At 43.1% G+C, this 20,087-nt stretch overlaps 1 protein-coding gene across 14 annotated transcripts; it reads right to left on the bottom strand.

Moving 5' to 3' along the window:
- Nucleotides 1–373: 373 nt before the first annotated feature.
- On the bottom strand, nucleotides 374–18,505 carry SLC25A51 (solute carrier family 25 member 51). 14 transcript variants are annotated; one of them, XM_059411259.1, is made up of 7 exons: nucleotides 18,406–18,503; nucleotides 17,449–17,557; nucleotides 14,745–14,828; nucleotides 13,277–13,427; nucleotides 8,646–8,761; nucleotides 4,863–4,976; nucleotides 374–4,650 (listed from the first exon to the last, which is right to left on the bottom strand). In XM_059411259.1, exon 7 carries the CDS (start codon nucleotides 4,607–4,609, stop codon nucleotides 3,716–3,718), a length of 894 nt encoding a protein of 297 aa, XP_059267242.1. In that variant the 5' UTR covers nucleotides 4,610–4,650; nucleotides 4,863–4,976; nucleotides 8,646–8,761; nucleotides 13,277–13,427; nucleotides 14,745–14,828; nucleotides 17,449–17,557; nucleotides 18,406–18,503; the 3' UTR covers nucleotides 374–3,715. The 14 variants fall into 14 exon arrangements, with proteins under 14 accessions (XP_059267242.1, XP_059267246.1, XP_059267238.1 ...); XM_059411263.1 differs by lacking the exon at nucleotides 4,863–4,976; XM_059411255.1 differs by lacking the exon at nucleotides 8,646–8,761.
- Nucleotides 18,506–20,087: the final 1,582 nt, after the last annotated feature.

Below are 20,087 nucleotides of genomic sequence, written 5' to 3'. Positions count from 1 at the left end.
TAACAAAAAGGAGCAGTTATTAAGTTAAAAGTAGGGGGAAAAAACCCTCAAAAAGCACAACATCCAGATCATTTAGCTTGGGGGTAAACATGACCTGAAGGTACACTATACCACGGAAGTTATTAATAAACTGAATATACTAATTAAGTTTACAGTCAGTAGAGAAAAGTTTACTTCATTTGAGAAAAATCTGGAACTCCTCCTGACCCAGTAAGATGGATCAATGAGGGGCTATTCTACCTGCAAAGTTACCAGAGGAAGGTGCTGAAGAGTTGGAAGTAGTATGCTAAATGTTTTCTCAACAAAAAGACAAACCACAAAAAAGTGCTAGTAACCCTAACCCAACCATAAGAGAAGACCAAATAGAATGGACTGAAAATAAAAACAACTTTATTCCAAACAGAATTACCAAAAGAATGTTAACTGACACTTTTAACAGGTTTCATTTAAAGTCAGTCACAAAACTCAAAAAATATTAAACAAACAGCTTTGTGTGCTTAACCACTTTTAATAATGAAACTTAAAAAAAAAAAACCCAAAAAACAAAGTGGAGACTCCCCCACAATCTGGGAGCCATTTAGGCAAGCAAATACTATCAAGCAAAAAGACGGCATTAAAAATATTAAAAATGAAAAATCCTCAAACTTAAGGTGAACGCCTGTTAGATCTTGGATACACATTTATACATACAAGAAAACAAAAGAGTATTTTAATTGACAGGAGATCAAGTCTGAGCGCTCACCCCTCCTTCCCACGTGATCTCCTGCCTTGCCTTCACTTGGACCGCACACGCCTCTCGAACTTCAACTGCTCAGACCTGCCATTTCCCCACACGGCACGATCAGCGGCCCCAGAAAGGCCTCCAGGTCCCATTCTGCACATGCGGTCTGCCGCCCATGATTCTATGTTCGCACAGCGTGAGAACAGTGCACAACCAATGTCATCGAGCTAGGAAATGTCACGTCTCCAAAGGTGATTCCAGATACACAATTCTGTTTTATTGCACAGCTTACAATATATAGCAGGCAATTACATAATCAACCATAAGGTAAGATGAATATTGACTACTGAGACAAAAACATTGACTGTCTCTAGCCACAAATGAAACAAAGACACACAAATCTGCCACCTCGGAGAGGTTGTGTTTACTCTGTGATGCAGTCCTGAGGGCTCTCACCACCCTAAGCATGTTAGATACAGAATCCGTTAAGACATCTCTGGTGGCGTCAGAGATGAAGTATGGGAGGCAGGGCCGAGGGCCCCGAGCTCATAAGCCGTCTGTGCCACATATGTAACAGAAAGGCCACTTTTAAAGCTCTTCAGGTAAAGTTATTCAGTCACGTTTGCCTTTTCAAAATTACTACTAATTCACACCGAAGGTAAAAACAAGTGGTTAGGATCTCATTATATAATACATTTTGACTTCAAGATTCAGACAAAGCTGTTGGCTACCACAAGCAAGTTCTGTTCAAATTTTTTGTCAAATTTAAGAAGTCTATAGGACAACACAAAACCATCCCTGGTAATATATTTACAGTTTGGTCTCCAAAAGCTGTAAAAAGTGACAAAGAAATCCAAGTATGAGTTAAAAACATTAAAAATATTTGTTGTTGTTAAACGCCACAAGTTTGAGATTGCAGAAACCAAAGCATCCCCTTTTCAAATTCTCACTTGTATTTCACAGAAGTGCTTTAGAACTTGGGTTACCTGTCACCTCACAGGAGTGTATTAATAGACAAAAGGAAGCACATCCCCAGGGAATGACCCCAGGCTAACTCACCTGCCACAAGCTGTGGTGGGCCAGAGGCCAAGCACCACCAGACCTCACGTGCCTTGGTCATTCATTTCCCATACCGCGCCCCCCCTCCAACTCAACCCGCTTCAAAGCCAGACTATTCAACAAGCCAAAGGATGCTACTCATGTTACTCACGTTTATTTGGTGTCAAATCCTTGCTTTCTGAAATCCTCACCTCTGCATCTTGGTTTCCAAAGTAAACTGCCATTTCCAACACATTTTCAAAAGGGCTGTTGTAAAGCTACTGAGCCTCATTAGTGCCTGACAAGTGCTTGATGCTGCTTCCCAGTCCTTTATGGTTGGAAGGATGCTTATTTGACCAGCCATATTGCATTTAGAGGTAAACATTGCTTTTGGACTATCTGCCCAGAAACTGAGTAAACTACCGAGACCCTGATTTTATTTTGGTCATTGTGTGCACATATTCATATGCAATTACCCAGAATGATGAAAAACTGGTAATAAGAAACCAAACTACTCTGCCATGTCAGATGCTGGCAAGCAATCATAACTACATATTTACAGATGTGGATTTTTAAAAGACTGATAAACTACTTTTCTAGAATGTTTCAAGTTTTATTAATTATTCAGTTGGTAAAACAGGGATTTTGCTTCATTGATCTGGAAAAAATATTTTAAAATCTGATTCTTTTGACAAGTTTTTCTCTATCAAGTAAGGGATGAGTATGCTATCCAGCTATTACGAACTAGTAGCATTTAAAATTAACCCAACAAATATCTTTATTTTGATCTTATCTCAAACTGTCTTACTGTTTTAATGATAAAATGATAAAACTGGGCTCCCAAATGTAAAAATCTTAATAGACGTCTCTATTTCAAGACTCAAATAAAACAGCTAATACTGGGGGGAAAGCTATCCTGAGATTTGTTTTCTCCCCTTCTGTAATGCTTAAAAACCAGGAGAGAGAAATCTAGAATCCCATTAATAGACTTCCAAAATACAATCTTATAGAAGTGTGTTTTTTTTTTAAAGAGGGTTTTAAGAAAACAGGATACTTCCATATGACAAACTACAGCTCAAAGAAAAAACACTCCCCAATCTCCCAAATCTCTTCATGAAGTTGGCAACAATTAATCAAAGAAACTCAATTAACCAGAGTTTGCAATTAATATGAAATTTCTTCACAGGAAGAAATGCCTGTAACGAAACGTAAGTCTCCCCATGTTTTGGCAATTAAATAAGTGAAATTAACATAAGGGGATTTGGGAAGGGTTTAAGGTCACACTCAGAACTAAACACAAAACCTTCCAAGCTAGACAGGAAAATGGGAGCTTGGACTAGCTGCTTGGTTCTGCCACACCATGTCTGAGTAGTCTAGATAAGGACTATCCAAACAGGTACTTAGTTTCAAAATATAAGCAATTTATCATAAAAAAGACTACACCTATTAAGCTGTTCTCTTCTGTTGTCTGTCCTACATGTATATGCTTATGTTTAACGAAGACTATCCTTTGTAACTCCTCCTAAAAGCAGAGAAGCAAGAAATGGAGTTAAGAGAAGGAAGCCTGAGAATTCACATGGCTCTAAGAGCCTTTACTCTGGCTGCTCATGGCCACTGACATTTCAATACGGAAGATTTTAAAGACTTTTGGGAAAAAGAATCATACCGTGGCTGTTTTCCTTGTCAAAAGCAGTCAGGGAAACAGCTCTTAACCAGGCAATTAGCCTAAAGTTCTCGGATAATAATGAAAAAACAAAACCAAGAACCCCTTAAATTTTCCTATTAGAACCTTTTATTCTGAATTTGTTGGTGCTTCAAGAAAACAGCTTTGCCCATAATTCATTGTGCCCTGAACTTATGACACCAACTTGTATTTGGCCAACTAGAAACCAGGCCAAAACTGCATTCTTCTTAGGTCTATTCAGTTAACAAATGGCACTTAACTGATGGTTTCTTTCATATAATCTTTAACAAGAACTCATAAGTTGCATTGATTATGCCCCAAGAGATGAGGGAGCGATGGTAATTCAGGTGAGCACCTCTGAAAAGATTCGTCAGCTTCCTGTCCCGCTCTAGCCAGATTTTCTGGAAAACCTTGGGAAAAGACTGAAACTCCCCACCAATCTGAGACTGCATGCGAGTCTTCACGACATTAACTGGGAAAAACAAGATTCCCAACATGGCACCCAACAGACCTCCACAGATAAAATCATTGACCAGATGAGCACTGTGAGTCGTGGCAGTAGGCAGATGCTCCTTAATGGGACCTCGAAGGCCAAAGAAAAGGACATTGCTGAATCCATTACGGAAAAGAACAGGTACCAAGCCTCGATAATACTCTCTAATTCCATGGCATCTGAGTGCCTTGAAAGCGTGGTAAGTGTTTGTAAATTTGTCATGATGCTTGTGGTCTTGAAGTAATGTCTGAACTCTTTCCAATGGAGTGAAAATTGCTTCTGTCGTCCCTGCAAGCACTGCGGCCACACTGCGGGTCGCAAACTCGGGGGTACGGACGTGCTTGCGGAGAAGACAAGATAAGTCCTCATAGAGCCCAAACATGAGCGCCAGCGTCGTCGTCTTCTGCATCAGTGGGGGCAGGATGCCCCGGTACAAGTTTCGGAAGCCATCCCTCCGCAACTGGAGCACCGCGTCCCGGGTTTTGATCCCATACAGCTGCTGCCGGAAGAGCACCTTCTGAATGGGAAATGTGATGGCTACATTGTTGAAAGCTGCACAGCAGCCACACAAGTAATGCTTCATCTCCCCGACATTTGCGATATGAGGTGACAGGTCTTGTTTTGAAGATGTCAGGATGGGCGGCCTTTTTTCATGAGCTTCTGAATCCACCATGTTGCTTAAGATCTTTCTTCTTCATGAAGGGTATTTTTGACCTACAAATAAGAAAACGACAGCAGGTCAGCCATCACGGACAGGGCTACACATGTGGAATGTTTCCTTATTCCTTAAACCTTTAATTACTGGGCACTATTACATTTTCCCTGTTAGACTACGTCAGTAATTGTGACAGTATTTTCAGAGGCCCCTCGAGATCCCTGATACCCTTGCAGGGGTCCAGCAGGTCTTTCCTTTTCTAGCCACGTACCTGTGTGAAGCTGGATTTTCTGCATCTACTTTAACCAGAACAACTTCGCACCACACACAATGCAGAAGCAAATACGGGACCCCACCTATCTTTTACACCAGACATCACACAGACCTGCAAAATGGGAAAACACACTCTTCTCATTAATTTTTTGGAAAATAATTATTTTTCATGAAAATGTGTTGTCTATGTTAACATGTTATTTTAAAGCAAATTAGGAGCGCCTGGTGGCTCAGTCAGTTGAGCAGGTTGAGTGTCCAACTCTTCATTCTGACTCATATCGCAATGTCAGGGTCACAGAATCAGGCCCTGCATCTAGCTCTGCATTCAGGGTGGAATCTGCTTGACCCTCTCCTTCTCTCTCTCCCTCTGCCCCTCCCCTCTCCCCTGACCCATGCAGGAGTTAATACATATACAAATTTTAAATAAATGCATATAAATTTATAAATTATAATTTATAATAATTTTATAAAATTTTAAAAATTATAATTTCTAATTTAAATAATTATAAATTATAAATAAATATTTTAAAATAAATACATAAAGTGAATTATCTTTTAAAATTTAGATTTCTAAGACCATAAATACTAATCCAGATAAATAAAGGCTCTTTAGGGTCCACAATAATTTTTAAGTGTAAAGGGGTCCTGATACCAAAAAATTTGAGAACTACTAGACTAATTCATACATACTACACTACATAATGGTCTACACCATTATCTTTCTGAAAAAGATTCAGTCTTCCCTTGAGAAATAAACTAACAAAATATGCATTCATTCATTCATTCTGTTCACTGACACTCACTTAGTGTCAACTCTGGACTAGGCCCTTGGCCAAGTGCTAGAGATTTAAAAGCAAGGAACTCACAGGGGACCTGGGTGGCTCGCCAGTTAAGCGCCTGCCTTCAGCTCAGGTCATGATCCTGGCAACCCAGGATCGAGCCCCATATTGGCCTCCCTGGTCATTGAGGAGAAGCAGACTCCCTGCCATCCCTCACCCCTGTTCATACTCTCTCTCAAATAAGTAAGAATCTTAAAAAAAAAAAAAAAAGGTAAGGAACTCACAATGTAACAGGAGACTGGCAAGGTAAACGAGTACCGCACAGTGTACATACCTTGTAGGACAGATACATGCTGTGCATAAGGGACATTGAACATGCACCTTGGAAGGCAGACTGGAAGAACAGGTTAAGGGAGGCTTGCAGGAATGTACTATCCACTGTATTTTCCCAGTGTTACCAATGAAAACACCAATATTCTCTTTTGTCTGAGGTATAGAAAGTAAGTGGAGCCGGCACTGTAAGTTTGACTACAGGGGTGCATGTTCCCACGACGTTCCCACGACTGCACCAAAGGAAGGCAGTGACTCTGGAAGGCTGCCCTGACAAAGCGGCTCTATCAGATGCTGAAGATCTGAAGCTTACATCCTCGGGCTTATCTCACTGAGTAAAACGAAGGTTAAAGTCCTCCCCCAGAACACACCAGCATCCTTAAAATGGCAAGGCTATCCTGTTGCCACACATCTAAGTCTGATTTTCTCCAAAGGATCTAAACAGCTGGATCATCCAAAACAATCCTACAGCCCAGAAATAAGCTTTACTGGGGGACTACATGGCAATTTTATTGTATCTTAGAACAAGCTATGTATTTTTTTTTTTAAGGGATCTCTAAATCCAACATGGCACTCAAACTCACTACCCCAAGATCAAGAGTCCATGTTCCACCAACTGAGCCACTTAGGGCCCCCAAGAGGCTAAATATTTTTAAGCTGCTTTTACTTCCTCAACAGTATACCACATTTATGAGACCACTCAATAAAAAAATATCCTGACTAAAAAATGAGCAAAGGACTGGAATAGCCATTTCTCCAAAGGAGAGATACAAGAAAAACAGAACTCCACCCATCTTTTAAGCCAGACATGAAAGAAATCTACAAAACTGTAAAACAGGGGTGCCTGGGTGGCTTAGTTGCCTTCAGCTCAGGTCACAGAGGACATGATCTCGGGGTCCTGGGATCAAGCTCTGCATCATGCTGAGCTTCCCCATCACTTTGGGCTCCCTGCTCAGTAGGGAGTCTGCTTCTCCCTCCCCCCCCATGACCCCTCCCCCATTCATGCTTTTTCTCCCTTTCTCTCTCAAATAAATGAAATCTAAAAAACAAAAACAGAAACAAAAAACACCTTGGGGCAACTGGGTGGCTCAGTCGTTAAGTGGCTGCCTTCGGCCCAGGTCAAGATCCCAGGGTCCTGGAATTGAGCCCCCGCATCAGGTTCCCTGCTCAGTGGGGAGCCTGCTTCTCCCTCACTTCCTGTGATTGTGTTCCCTCTCTCTCTCTGTCAAATAAATAAAATCTTAAAACAAACAAACAAACAAACAAAAACACTACCAAAAAACTGTTAAACACACTCAGATGCCAACAGCCACATGAAAAGATCCTCGACATCAATCAACAGAAATGCAAATCAAAAGCACAATGAGATCATTAGGACAGTTACTATTTAAAACAAACAAACAGAAAATAACAAGCGTAGGCAGAGCTGTGGAGAAGCTCAGTGTCCCTGTGCACTGTTGGTGAGAATGTAAAATGGTGCAGCCACTAAACTAGAGCGGCAGTTCTACAGAAACTTCCAATAGTACTAACAGGATTCAGCAGTCTCATTTGCAGGAATGTTTCCGTTAAGAACTGAAAGCAGGGTCTCACGAGGCACACAGGCACTCCACAGCAGTGCAACTCACAACAGCCAAGAGGTGGCAGCACCACAAGCACCCACTGCCGCATGATACGTTCAACAAGACATGGTATATACACAGACAGTGGAAAACTATGTGGATAAGGAAGTCCTGTTATATGCTAGGACAGGGGTGAACCCTGAGGACACTAAGTAAAATAAAGCAGTTATAAAAGGACAAGTACTGTATGATTTCACTTACATGAAGTACCTAGAACAGTCCCATTCATACAGAAAGTAGAATGGTAGTTGCCAAGAGCCTGGGGAAGGGGGAACAGGGAGTTTTGGCTTAATGGGTATAGTTTCATACATCAACTATTGAGCATTCAGGACAAAAGATGTTAAAATGTAAACACTATGAAGTGCAGGCCAGGGGTGCCTGGGTGGCTCAGTGGGTTAAGTGTCTGCCTTTGTCTCAGGTCATGATCCCAGAGTCCTGCAATCGAGCCCCACATCCGGGTTCTTGTTCAGCAGGAACCTGCCTCTCCATCTCCGTGTCGCTCTCCCTGCTTATTTGTGCACTCGCACTATCTAAAAAAAAAAAAAGTGCAGTGCACAGCTGAAGCAGAGAAAGAATCAGAGAAATCAGTTCCTGGGGAGCTTATATCTACAGGAGCCACAGATACATAAGAGCAAATACGAAACACACATCTGCAACTCCATTCTAGGAGTACAGCCTATGGAAATAGTTACTCATACAAGATGTACACAAAGATTCAACTAGGTGACAGTCACAAAAACGCTCTTAAGAAGTACTGAATAAGAACTAAATGCTCAACAGTAAGAGGCCCACTAAATAAATGAAGATGTAGCCACCTGATGGGATGTCATATAGATATTAAAAGAGTACTGGGGCACCTGGGTGGCTCAGTCGTTCAGCATCTGCCTTCGGTTCAGGTGAGGATCCCAGGGTCCTGGGATCAAGCCCCGCCATCAGGAAGCCTGCTTCCCCCCTCCCTCTACCTGCCGCTCCCCCACTTGTGCTTTCTCTCTGTCAAATAAATAAATAAAATCTTCATAAAATAATTTTTTTTTCTGTTTCATTCAGACTTACAGGATAACACCGTCAAGACGACCTTCATTTGCTTTTTTGTTGGGGACTTCTTCCTCTTTGTCTGCTTTTACACTGGCTTCTTAGCATACTAAGAAAATTAAATTCAAAACACTGCCCTGTCAGAGATTAGAGATAAATGAGAACCCGGCCTCAGGGGAGACAGGACATGCAAACGATAGACTACAGAACAGTAAATGTGAGCACGGAAATATGCACCAGGTGTATAATGGCTCCCACAGAGAAAGGGGTCATTAACTAGCTGTCTGGAGACAGGGACAGGGCGGGATAGGGCGTGTGGGCAGAAGCACATTTAGCTAACGGTGGCAGCGCAGGCTGAAGTGTCAGTCCTGAGTCAGAGGCGCAGCAGATCGAGTTCTCGAGGAATTACTCAAATATGTTCTGTAGAGCAGAATGTGGGTGGAAGATGGGTGGGTGGCAGAGGACAACAGGGAAGCAGGCTTGAACCGGCATTACGAGACCCTCAGGAAGATCCCAAGACCCTCTGACACTGCTCCATACTGTTTTTTTTTTCTTTCTCATGAGAAGCAAATGGAAACAAGCTATTTTCCTTAAGTATGTCACACCAGGGTCTGTGTGTCCTCTTCCCACAAGATAGACCACACTAAGAAGAAAATGTATCACTGAACACTCTGGCTCAAAGTTTCTTTTTTCCGTTGGAGTTCCAGCTGGCTTGGTCCATGTTTCTATTAGAAATGATAAACTTGGGACGCCTGGGTGGCTCAGCTGGTTGAGCAGCTGCCTTCGGCTCAGGTCATGATCCCAGCGTCCTGGGATCGAGTCCCACATCGGGCTCCTTGCTCAGCAGGGAGCCTGCTTCTCCCTCAGCCTCTGCCTGCCATTCTGTCTGCCTGTGCTTGCCCTCTCTCCCTCTCTTTCTGATAAATAAATAAAAATCTTAAAAAAAAAAAATTCACAAAAGAAACTTTTTTTTTAGGAAAAAATGACACATTAATAATAAACATTTTAAAAAGATTTTAAGAGAAAATAAAGTTGTAAATCAATTAAATACACACATCTCCCCACTCCAGGCTCACTACCCTCAGGGTTCTCCATGTCTAGACTCACTGTGGGAAAGCCTCTTTACCAGTCAGCCTGCCACCAGTGACACTCCCAATGCATTGTTATCTTCTAATAACAGCATGGAGATACCCCAGTATTTGGAATGACTGTGTAATACTCTACCAAATGGACATACTATATGCAATTTATTCTATCTCCTATTTTGGTCCCTGTTTTTTTGTTTGGGTTTGGCTTTTCCTTTTTTTTTTTTAAAGAATGCTGCTTTGGGCAACCTTATACCTACCTATACCTTGCTTGGGTGAACTCTTCCAAGTTTATCTGTAGGATAAATCCTCAGAATGGCACTGCTGGCTCAAAGAGTAATACATTTAAATTTGATAGCTACTCCAAGCTACCCCAGAACTTACGAGGATGTATACTTCCATTATACCTATGCCAGTACCAGGGCCCCCACCGTTTCCAGCATCATCTGATTAGAATTTGTCATTTAAACTTTCTGATTAAGATACAGAGTTTTGAGGTGTCTGGGTGGCTCAGTCAATTTTAAGCATCTGCCTTCAGCTCAGGTCATGATCCCAGCATCCTCGGATCAGCCCAGTGCTGGGCTCCCTGCTCAGCAGAGGGGCCTGCTTAAAAAAATAAACTACAGCATTTTTTCATTTTTGATCATTTGAACTTATTTTACTATAAATTTTCATGTTATCCATATTTCTAATAGGCAGAAAAAACTTTTCTGAATTGTAAAATTTCTTTATATATGAAGAAAATCATTCCTGGTTCTAGTAATCAAATTTTGGCAAATACTTTTCCTACTTTATCATTTTTGTGATACTGAAGTTCTTAATTTGGATATTAAGTCTACGATCTTGGCTTCTAGGCTTTATAATGTCCTCCGAAGGCCCTCATTACTCTAAAAGTATGAAGGAGTAACCCACGCTTCCCTCTACAAGCTTCACGGTTTCATTTACCAGCCATACGGGAATCTCTCTGGAAATTTCAGTGTAAGGAGTGAGGCAAAGAGAAGAGCCTGCCTCTGGAAATGACGGGTGAGCATATGCCCGTGGGTGCATGCACGTGTGTCTGCACCGGCTCTGCTCCGCCAGCAGCCCAGCGCTTCTGGAGCACCAACCTGCTCGGACCTGCTACAGGGCTAGGACGCGTGTCACCATGTTGTAGCGCTTCCCCACACTCTTCTCAGAACTAGCAATTTTCTTGGATCGCAGACTTATCCTGATAAACTTTAGTGTATCTCTGTCATATTCCTCCCAAAATTCTTGGTATCTTACAGTTTTCCAACATCAAACCATATTTCATAGGAATATGTCTTGAATTTCTTTTTTAAGATTTGAAAGAGGGGCGCCTGGGTGGCTCAGTGGGTTAAAGCCCCTGCCTTCAGCTCAGGTCATGATTCCAGGGTCCTGGGATAGAGCCCCGCATCGGGCTATGCTCAGCAGGAAGCCTGCTTCCTCCTCTGTCTGCCTCTCTGCCTACTTGTAATCTCTGTCAAATAAACAAATAAAATCTTAAAAAAAAAAAATTTGAGGGGCGCCTGGGTGGCTCAGTGGGTTAAGCCTCTGCCTTCGGCTCAGGTCATGATCTCAGGGTCCTGGGATCGAGCCCTGCATCGGGCTCTGCTCGGCAGGGAGCCTGCTTCCTCCTCTCTCTCTCTGCCTGCCTCTCTGTCTACTGTGATCTCTGTCTGTCAAATAAGTAAATAAAATCTTAAAAAAAAAAAAAATTTGGAAGAGCGCGTGTAGTACTGACAGCGGGTGAGGCAGGAGGAGGAGAGCAGCAGACTCCACTGAGCACAGAGCCCTATTGAATATCTCAGGACTCTGAGATCATGATCTAAGCAGAAATCAAGAAACAGTGGCTCAACTGACTGAGCCACCCAGGTGCCCCCCAGATCTTGAATATTTCCTACCTCTAGGTATTTTATCTTTTCAGTTGCTATTATGAACGGGCCTTTTCCTTCCTATTCACTTTCGAACTGTTTATTGTCTGCATATGACAAAGCTACCAATTCTTATGTATTAAGGTTAGAATTAGCCAACTTACCAAATCCTCTTGCAATTTCTCATTTTTGGACTGGTTTGCTTTAGCTTCTACTACATAAAATACCACAAATAATTCTGACTTCTCCACTATAAATAAATCTTACTAGATTTGCAAATATTTCCTGGACAAAATTAAATAATAGTAATAGTGAGTATCCTTTTATTTTTGACGTGTATGGGAACTTTGCTAGGAATTACTATGAGGCATAACACTGGCCTTTGGGGTGAGAAACAGAAAGTTGTCATCAGAGGATTAATAATTGAAGTTCTAGCAGTTTCAAGTTTACATAGGGAAATAGATCATCATGACACAACAATGTTTACTGAACTTGTCCCTACAAAATCTGTACCCACTCAAGTAACCTTCCCTGTTCACCATCTAAGCCTACCCATATTTAGGATTGTGCTACAAATACGAAGTAAAGCATGTCTTTCCAGTGCTATCACTAATTTCATTGGATAAGCTACCTTAAAACCCCCAAAACTTCATTCTGCATTTATCCTAAGAATTAGTATATCTTCTATTATAATGTTAGCCCCTTCCCCCTGCTATTTACCAGGAAATTATGTTTCCCATTAAAATTACATTCCAGGGCGCCTGGGTGGCTCAGTGGGTTAAGCCGCTGCCTTCAGCTCAGGTCACGATCTCAGGGTCCTGGGATCGAGTCCCGCATCGGGCTCTCTGCTCAGCAGGGAGCCTGCTTCCCTTCCTCTCTCTCTGCCTGCCTCTCTGCCTACTTGTGATCTTGCTCTGTCAAATAAATAAATCAAATCTTTAAAAAAAAAAAAAAAAATTACATTTCATTTTTCTAATACCAATGATCACCTGGTAAGGGCTTAGAGAGTTTTCAAACATGGGAAGGGCAAACACATTTATTCCTGTTTTACTGAAATTCAACCACCTTCAACCCCTCCCACCACCACTCAATCAGGAACTTTGGTCAAATGCTTTTAGGAAGCTACTGAGATGACCATATGAATACTAGAGACAGAATCAGCATAACATTTTTGAGATGCAGCTAACAGCCTCAATTCAAATGCTGGCTCCAGCATGGATCCACTGTGTGACCTTCTTCAAGTTTCTCAATGTCTCTATGGCTTAATTTCCTCATTTATAAAATAAACATGCTACCTACCTCATAGGTTGGCCCAGTCATTTGTGTTACTATTTGTACAATATCCAGAATACTCTAGAGCACTAGAGGTGCTCAACAAGGATGGCCTATTATTATTAGTAGTCTCTAATGCATTTATTTGGTGTATATGTTAGCATTATTTCTTGTTAATTACTTGCTCTCATAACATGGTTATGAATACTCCTTGGCCATGGTGAAATATTTTTTTAATATATTACTAGATACCATTTGCTCATATTTTATTTTAAAGTTTCACATCACTAGAACATACCAAATTTTTAATTTTATTACTATCTCACACCAAGTTCAGGCATCCATGTTCCATTAGCTCTATAAAAACGATCTGTCACTTTTCCTTCCCAAGGCTGGTCTAAAATTTAAATCTTATCAAAATTACCTTTTCCTTCAAGTTAAAGGAATTCACCTGTAACACCATCTGGGCCTGGTGTTTTGGGGGATGGTAGCTTTTTGATAACTTTCTCAATTTCTTCCATTGTTACTGATCTGTTAGGTTCTTTCCTCCACAGTCAATTTTTATACTGCAGTTCCTTAAAAAAAAAAAAAAAAAGTTCTGGTTTATTTATATAGTCTTACAAAGTACTTGTTGTTTTTATTTTTTTATTTTTTAAAAGATTTTATTTATTTGACAGACAGCGATCACAAGTAGGCAGAGAGGCAGGCAGAGAGAGAGAGGAGGAAGCAAGCTCCCTGTAGAGCAGAGAGTCCAATGTGGGGCTTGATCCCAGGACCCTGGGATCATGACCTGAGCCGAAGGCAGAGGCTTTAACCCACTGAGCCACCCAGGTGCCCCAGTACTTGTTTTAAAAAAAAAAGTACTTCTAGGGGCACCTTGGTGGCTCAGATGGTTAAGCAACTGCCTTTGGCTCAGGTCATGATTCCAGGGTCCCGAGATCAAGTCCCTCATCAGGCTCTCTGCTCAGTGGGGAGCCTGCATCTCCCCCTGCCTCTCTCCCTGTCCCTAATGAACAAATAAATAAAATCTTAAAAAAAAAAAAAAAAACCTTCTAGTCTTTCTACTTATGTTCCCTTTTTTCTTGAGCAGCCAGTTTGTCAAATTTATATTCCTCCCATGCCAGACAGAAAAAACAGCTCTTGAAGTTACCAGTTTTACTATTTTCGGTTTTTAAATTTGTTTTCCTCTTTATCTCTTTTTTCCTGTTTTGTCTAGGTTTATTACATTCTAATTTCTTAAGTTGGGTGCGTATTTTTATTTTTTTTCTTAATTTTTGAGTGTTTAAGGTGATGTATTTTCCTTTGAGCGAAACTTTTTAATATTACTTTTTAAGGGGTGCCTGGGTGGCTCAGTGGGTTAAAGCCTCTGCTTTCAGCTCAGGTCATGATCTCAGGGTCCTGTGATAGAGCCCCGCACCGGGCTCTCTGCTCTGCAGGGAGCCTACTTCATCCCCTCTTTGCCTGCCTCTCTGCCTATTTGTGATCTCTATCAAATAAATAAAATATAAAATATATATATATTACTTTTTAAGATACTCAAAGAATTTTGGTCTGATGGTTGCTTCATCATCTCCTGTTTCTTTGACATAGTGGCGTCGATTTGGGATTATATATGCTCAGCTCCCGAACCAGAACCTGTTTTGGCTTTGTGTGTCTTATCATATCTTTTATTTATGCTCAGGAGAAGAGCATCTTTCTGGTGGCCCACAGGAAGATCATACAAGGATAGATCCTAAAATTTGGCAACTGTGCTCTAGCCTCAAAAGATGTGAGATAAAAACATCCTTGGGCGGGAGAATAAAGCAGCAGCAGCAGCAGCAAGCCAGTTACATTAAGTCCATTACTAAGTGTTTTTGCCAACAACAGGACAATGGTAAGAGAAGCATACAAACCTGAAATATCCAGGCACCATGACAGTCTTGCCATGGAAAGAAAACTAAAATAGCCAATGGCAGCCATCTTTCTGCTAGAACAATCTGAAATGCAGGGGGGCGGGGGAGGAGAAGAAGAGAACTTAAAATGGATAAAGAAATTTATTTTTTTAAAGATTTTACTTATTTATTTGACAGAGATCACAAGTAGGCAGAGAGGCAGGCAGAGAGAGAGGAGGAAGCAGCTCCCCGCTGAGCAGAGAGCTCGATGTGGGGCTCGATCCCAGGACCCTGGGATCATGACCTGAGCCGAAGGCAGAGGCTTAACCCACTGAGCCACCCAGGCGCCCCAAAGAAATGTTTTTTAAAAGTCCCTGTTTCGTCCTGCAATTTTAGTGCATTTTGGATAAATAGGATCTCCTGGCACAGATATGAGAAGCCGTAGTTCTGATATCTAGCTATAGCTTCCTTGATCTGCTGACTGCATCGTTTTGATTTGCTTTTCTGGAAAAGCATTTTTGCTAAAAGCCATACAGACTGCCTCCTTCCTACACAGCAGTCTCTCAGTAGTTTATACAGTATGGTATTGTGCCATGTGGCATTTGAAGACACAATTATTTTTAAGATTTTTTTTAAGTAATCACTACACCCAACATGAAGCTTAAATTCACAACCCCAAGATCAAGAGTTGCACGATCCACTGAGTCAGCCAGGCACCCTAAAGAATCAGTTTTTAAAACTGTTAACCCATTGCTGACTTTATTATGTTAATTCCCGTTTCAACAGCAGTTTTCCTTACTCAGGATACACTTCTCGTGTATGACAGCTTTCCCTCACACACCATTTCTGTGGGTATGTATTTATCTAACTTGGGAGAGAATTGGGGGGAAAAAACCACCCACAGCTTTTCGATTTAAAACACACCTGCCTGTTACATTTTTTGCTCTAAACCAGTTAAAGAAACCAATGGCATTTTAATTTTTTCTTTTTTTCGCCAATAGCATTTCTAGTTAAAAAAAAAAAAAGGAACTCTGAAGATGCTTAAAAAGAAGTCTGCCAGGGTAGAGCTGGGTTATTATTAATCACTTAGTCTTCTACATCCTTACTTCTTGCTATTTCAGCTGACAGACATGAATTTAAGAACTCTTATTAGAACCAGACTTGCCAATCTAAGATTAACCAACATTTAAAACAGCTTAGCATACAAATGCTTTATATCTATGTAATGCTTTGCTTTCCTTCAATCTCAGGACTACAGAATGATAAAATCAACAATACTCTGGTTAATGTATATATGATTATATAATACCACATTGTGACAACTTATGAATGTAAGATATGGCATTTACATACTGAATAAATACAATTTTAAATTCTAAAGGTACCGCCTGCAAACCATTCAAACTAAGTTATTTGTATACACGACCTACAAAATTTTGTCCATGTTCACTTTTAATTTTTATTGGAATGACTTACTTCCCAAAATTTTACAAATTAAAGTTACTTCAGCTAGCTTGTCATGGCTGTTTGTAATAATGGAGACTGTTATTAAACAGAAAACTATGGCTAGCAGAAGATAGCCATTTACTGACCCATATATTCAATTATTTTAAGATATTTTGACATCACCGTATAGGTGCCTGGGTAGCTCAGCCAGTTTGGCATCTGCCTTTAGGTCCTGGGATAGAACCCCAGATTTGGCTCCCTGCTCAGCAGGGAGCATTCTTCTCCCTCTCCCTCTGCCACACCCCTCTACCCAACCACAAACCTTGTGTACTCTCGCCTCTTGCTCTTAAAAAAAAAAAAAAAAGAAAAAAGAAAAAAAAATCGCTGTACATTTAAAGTCTCAAATTTTTAAAAATTGGCCTGGGCATAGAAAAAGGAAAGTAACAAAACCCTCTTAGACTTCACAGATTTACAACTTTCCCTCTACATTTTAACCTCCTGAGACTTGTGAGGTCTTCAAAGAAACCACATGTGGAAAGAAAATAAATAAATAAAGCTTTCCCTCTAGTTTCATCCCACACACCAGGATGGTATGAATAGATTCTTAATTTGGCAACAGAAGCAAGGACAGTGTGCATAGTATTCTGTGGCAATGGAGTTTAGAATTCTACATGTTTATCTATACTGTGAACAGAGCTAAATTTCTTTACTAAACTGATCTCTGTATTTAAATTCCTTAACATGGATAAATCTTTGTCACTGTAAAACTTATTTACCGTAATTTTAAACTGTTACCTGAAACACTCAAGCTCTGTGAACAGTAAGAAGCACAGTTAATAAGTTGACTTTCAAGCAACTGCAAGTATCAAACTTTTGTGGCATAATTAAACAGTGTAAAGTCTAAATACTCACTGTAATTTACAGCCCAGGTGGATAAGCAAGACCTAGATGTGATCCCAGCACAAAGGTCTTTGTGCAAGAACCGGGGGGAAGGCAAATGTAATTCTCAAAGGATATGAACTCCCACAACTCAGCAGGTCTGAGTCAGCAATGAGAACAAGATCAGTCTGGGTTCCAGTCCTAGTTATGACACTATCTTGCTACTATACTCAAAGCAACGTCCCTAATTTAAAAAGTCAATTCTCTGGGCTTAATCTGTTAAAGGACAAACCAAATACCTCCACTCAGGGGTAACAACTTGTGATTTTTTTCTTTAGATGAAAGGTGACTCCAGATCCAAAGTGCCTAACCTGTGCTCTGGAACCGTTGGGATACCCACCTGACCAGCTCCAGCACCTTTTGATTTTATTGAATCCTTTCCAAGCAAGGGTGGAGAAGGCTCTAACTGGCAAGGGCACTACCCATATACTTCCAGGACTTCTGTTTCACTGCTTACATGTAGAGAAAGAGGATGGGAATTAAGACCAGCTGAGTATAGCTGACGGGGCAAAATAAAGGTTATGCCCAAAGGGTAAATAGAGCTAAGGCATCGACAAACTCTATCTAGCTACGCTCAGTGGTAAATAATCAGTACAGAGATTAACGAAGAACACCACCGCCCGCCTGCCCGCCCCCAGAAAGCCTTGTACAATTGAGTTTCCCACAACGCGATGCAACATGGTGTCGCAGAATAAGCACCGCCCGGCAGTGACTAGACTTACCGCCCTCCGGGCGTCCATTTCCCCAGTCTGGGATAAGAGGGGCGGGGGTTGGGTGGGATCTCCGAGGCCCCTTCCGTCTCCGACAGGGAACTGGCTCAGGGGGCCCGGAATCCCAAACCCGCGGGAGGGCAGGGGCCTTCCGCCGTCCCAGCGCCGCCCGCCCCCGGGCGCAGGCAAAGCCCAGCCCTGCCCGCCCTCCGGTTCGTGCGCGGCGCGAGGCACCTCCCCAGCAGGGGCGCGTCCGATGAACGCACAACCTTCTTCGCCGGAAAGGCCCGCTCCGGCAGCCAGACGGAGCCCCACGGAGCCCCGCGGAGCCCCGCGAAGCCAGGCGGCTGGCGGGGAAGCCGGGAGCCGCGGGGGCGTAGAACCCACCCGGTGCGGGAGCGCCGCCCTCTGCGGCTCCTGCGGCTGTGAGCCCCACCCGGGAGGACGCGCGCGGGAGCGCCCGGGAGCGCGGAGAGGAGTGGGCCCCATTGGCTGCGCCAGGGGGCCGGGGCCGGGCGGCCTCCTCAGACCCTCCTTCAGCGTACAGGCCGGGGGGAAGGCCCATGCCGCCAGCCCGCCGCACTCACCCATAGCAGCGGGCACCCGGCTGCGCGCCCGGGTCCGCGCCCGGTAGCCGCCAGCCCGCAGGTCTGCGAGCCGGCGAGCAGCGGCCGCGCAGGCGCAGACCTTGACCGAGCGAGTGCGCGGGGCGTAGGGTGACGCGCTCGACGCTGCCCGACGCGGATCACGTGAGGCAGAGGCCGCCGCGCCGCCTCTGCCTAAACCCGCAGAATCAGGTGACCCCGACCCAGTGCCCTTGGCATCCACGGGGCAGGTGTAGCGTAACCCAGCACACCTGTCGGAAGGCACCGGGGCTCCGCTAACCAGAGCACAGGTCTCTTGGCGCCATACGGTGGCCTCGCCTTGCCACAACTAGTCAACGCGTTCTCCAGCGTGCAGCCTGGGGGAGTGCCAGCCGGAGTTAACAGTTGTGGGTGGCAAACGCTAAAAACCTTTTCTGGCTCCCCTTTGTAGCCGTGGTTAGATTTTATCAAACCCTCAGAGTGGCCTTTTTCCGCTACCGGTACCGCAGGCCGCAGAGGAACACTTGTGTATGATTTAGGACATACAAATAACTTAAAAATTATTTTTTAAAGATTTTATTTGACAGAGAGAGTTAGAAAGCGAGTGAGCACAAGCAGGCAGAGCAGCAGGCAGGGGGAGAAGCAGCTCCCCGCTGAGCCGGGGGAGCCTGATGCAGGACTTGATCCCAGGACCTAGGTTGAAAGTAGCCGCTTAACAGACTGAACCACCCAGGTGCACCCATACAACCACTTTTAAAGTGTCTTTCCTTTCAACCTCAGACAGTTTGTAGGTGTTGGACTCTATTGCACTAGGAAATGGAAGGGTTAGGTGAACTAATAGCGCTGACGCTTCTGGGAGTGACCTTGGACAAGTCACTGGTTCCTAAGCCCCAAGTACCTGTCTGAAATACAATGCCGGCTTTGCATGCATCCTTTGGCCCTTGTCAGCATCACATCACATCCTTGTCAGGAATAATGACCTGACTCTAACTCCTAAACTGAAAGGCACACAGCAGGTGTGAGGAGTTGAAGGAAACAGAAAGGTCAGCCTGGAGAGGAGAAGCCTTCAGGAGGCTGGTGAAATGCGTGTGAAGGAAATGCACTTCATTGGGGTTAGTGCAAGAGGCATGTGTCAGAGATTCGCTCTAGGGGAGTGGCTTTCCCTGCCCACTTGTCCAGACAGCACTTTAGAGATATCGACTCCAAAATTTGGTGTGCTTGAGCTGGCCTGTTTAACTGCTGTTTGGGATGTGGGAGAACATGCCACCTCATTTAAGCTAAGTCCCCCGAGGCACCTGCTGTGTGCCGATGTTCATGTCCAAGCTCCCCTGGGGAATCTTAGAGTCTAATGAGGTATATAAAAACAGAAGACTGTGGAAATTTGGACAAGTGAAGGGCCTTTCGAGGGGAACCAGGGATGGCTTCATAGGGTAGGAAGTGTTTGAACTGGGCTTTGGTTCGAGTGACTGGAATTTGGACGAGTGGAGAAAGTCACAGTAGCAGGAGATAAGATTGTAAAGGTCAGGTGGTAGGGTCTGATAGAGAAAATCTTGACTGTCAAGACGGAGGCACTTGGCATCTAATTAGTGTGCAGGGATAGATTCGGGGCTCCACAGGATGATGACAAGGTCACACGATGGTTTGGAATGATAAATGGGGCAACAGTTGGGGAAGGGCGTTCACCT

The sequence above is a fragment of the Mustela nigripes genome, chromosome 9 (genome assembly GCF_022355385.1).
Source record: "Mustela nigripes isolate SB6536 chromosome 9, MUSNIG.SB6536, whole genome shotgun sequence".
Classification (NCBI taxonomy): Eukaryota; Metazoa; Chordata; class Mammalia; order Carnivora; family Mustelidae; genus Mustela; species Mustela nigripes.
The sequence above is the reverse complement of the archived record's forward strand: the minus strand, read 5'-3'. Positions and strand labels throughout refer to the sequence as shown.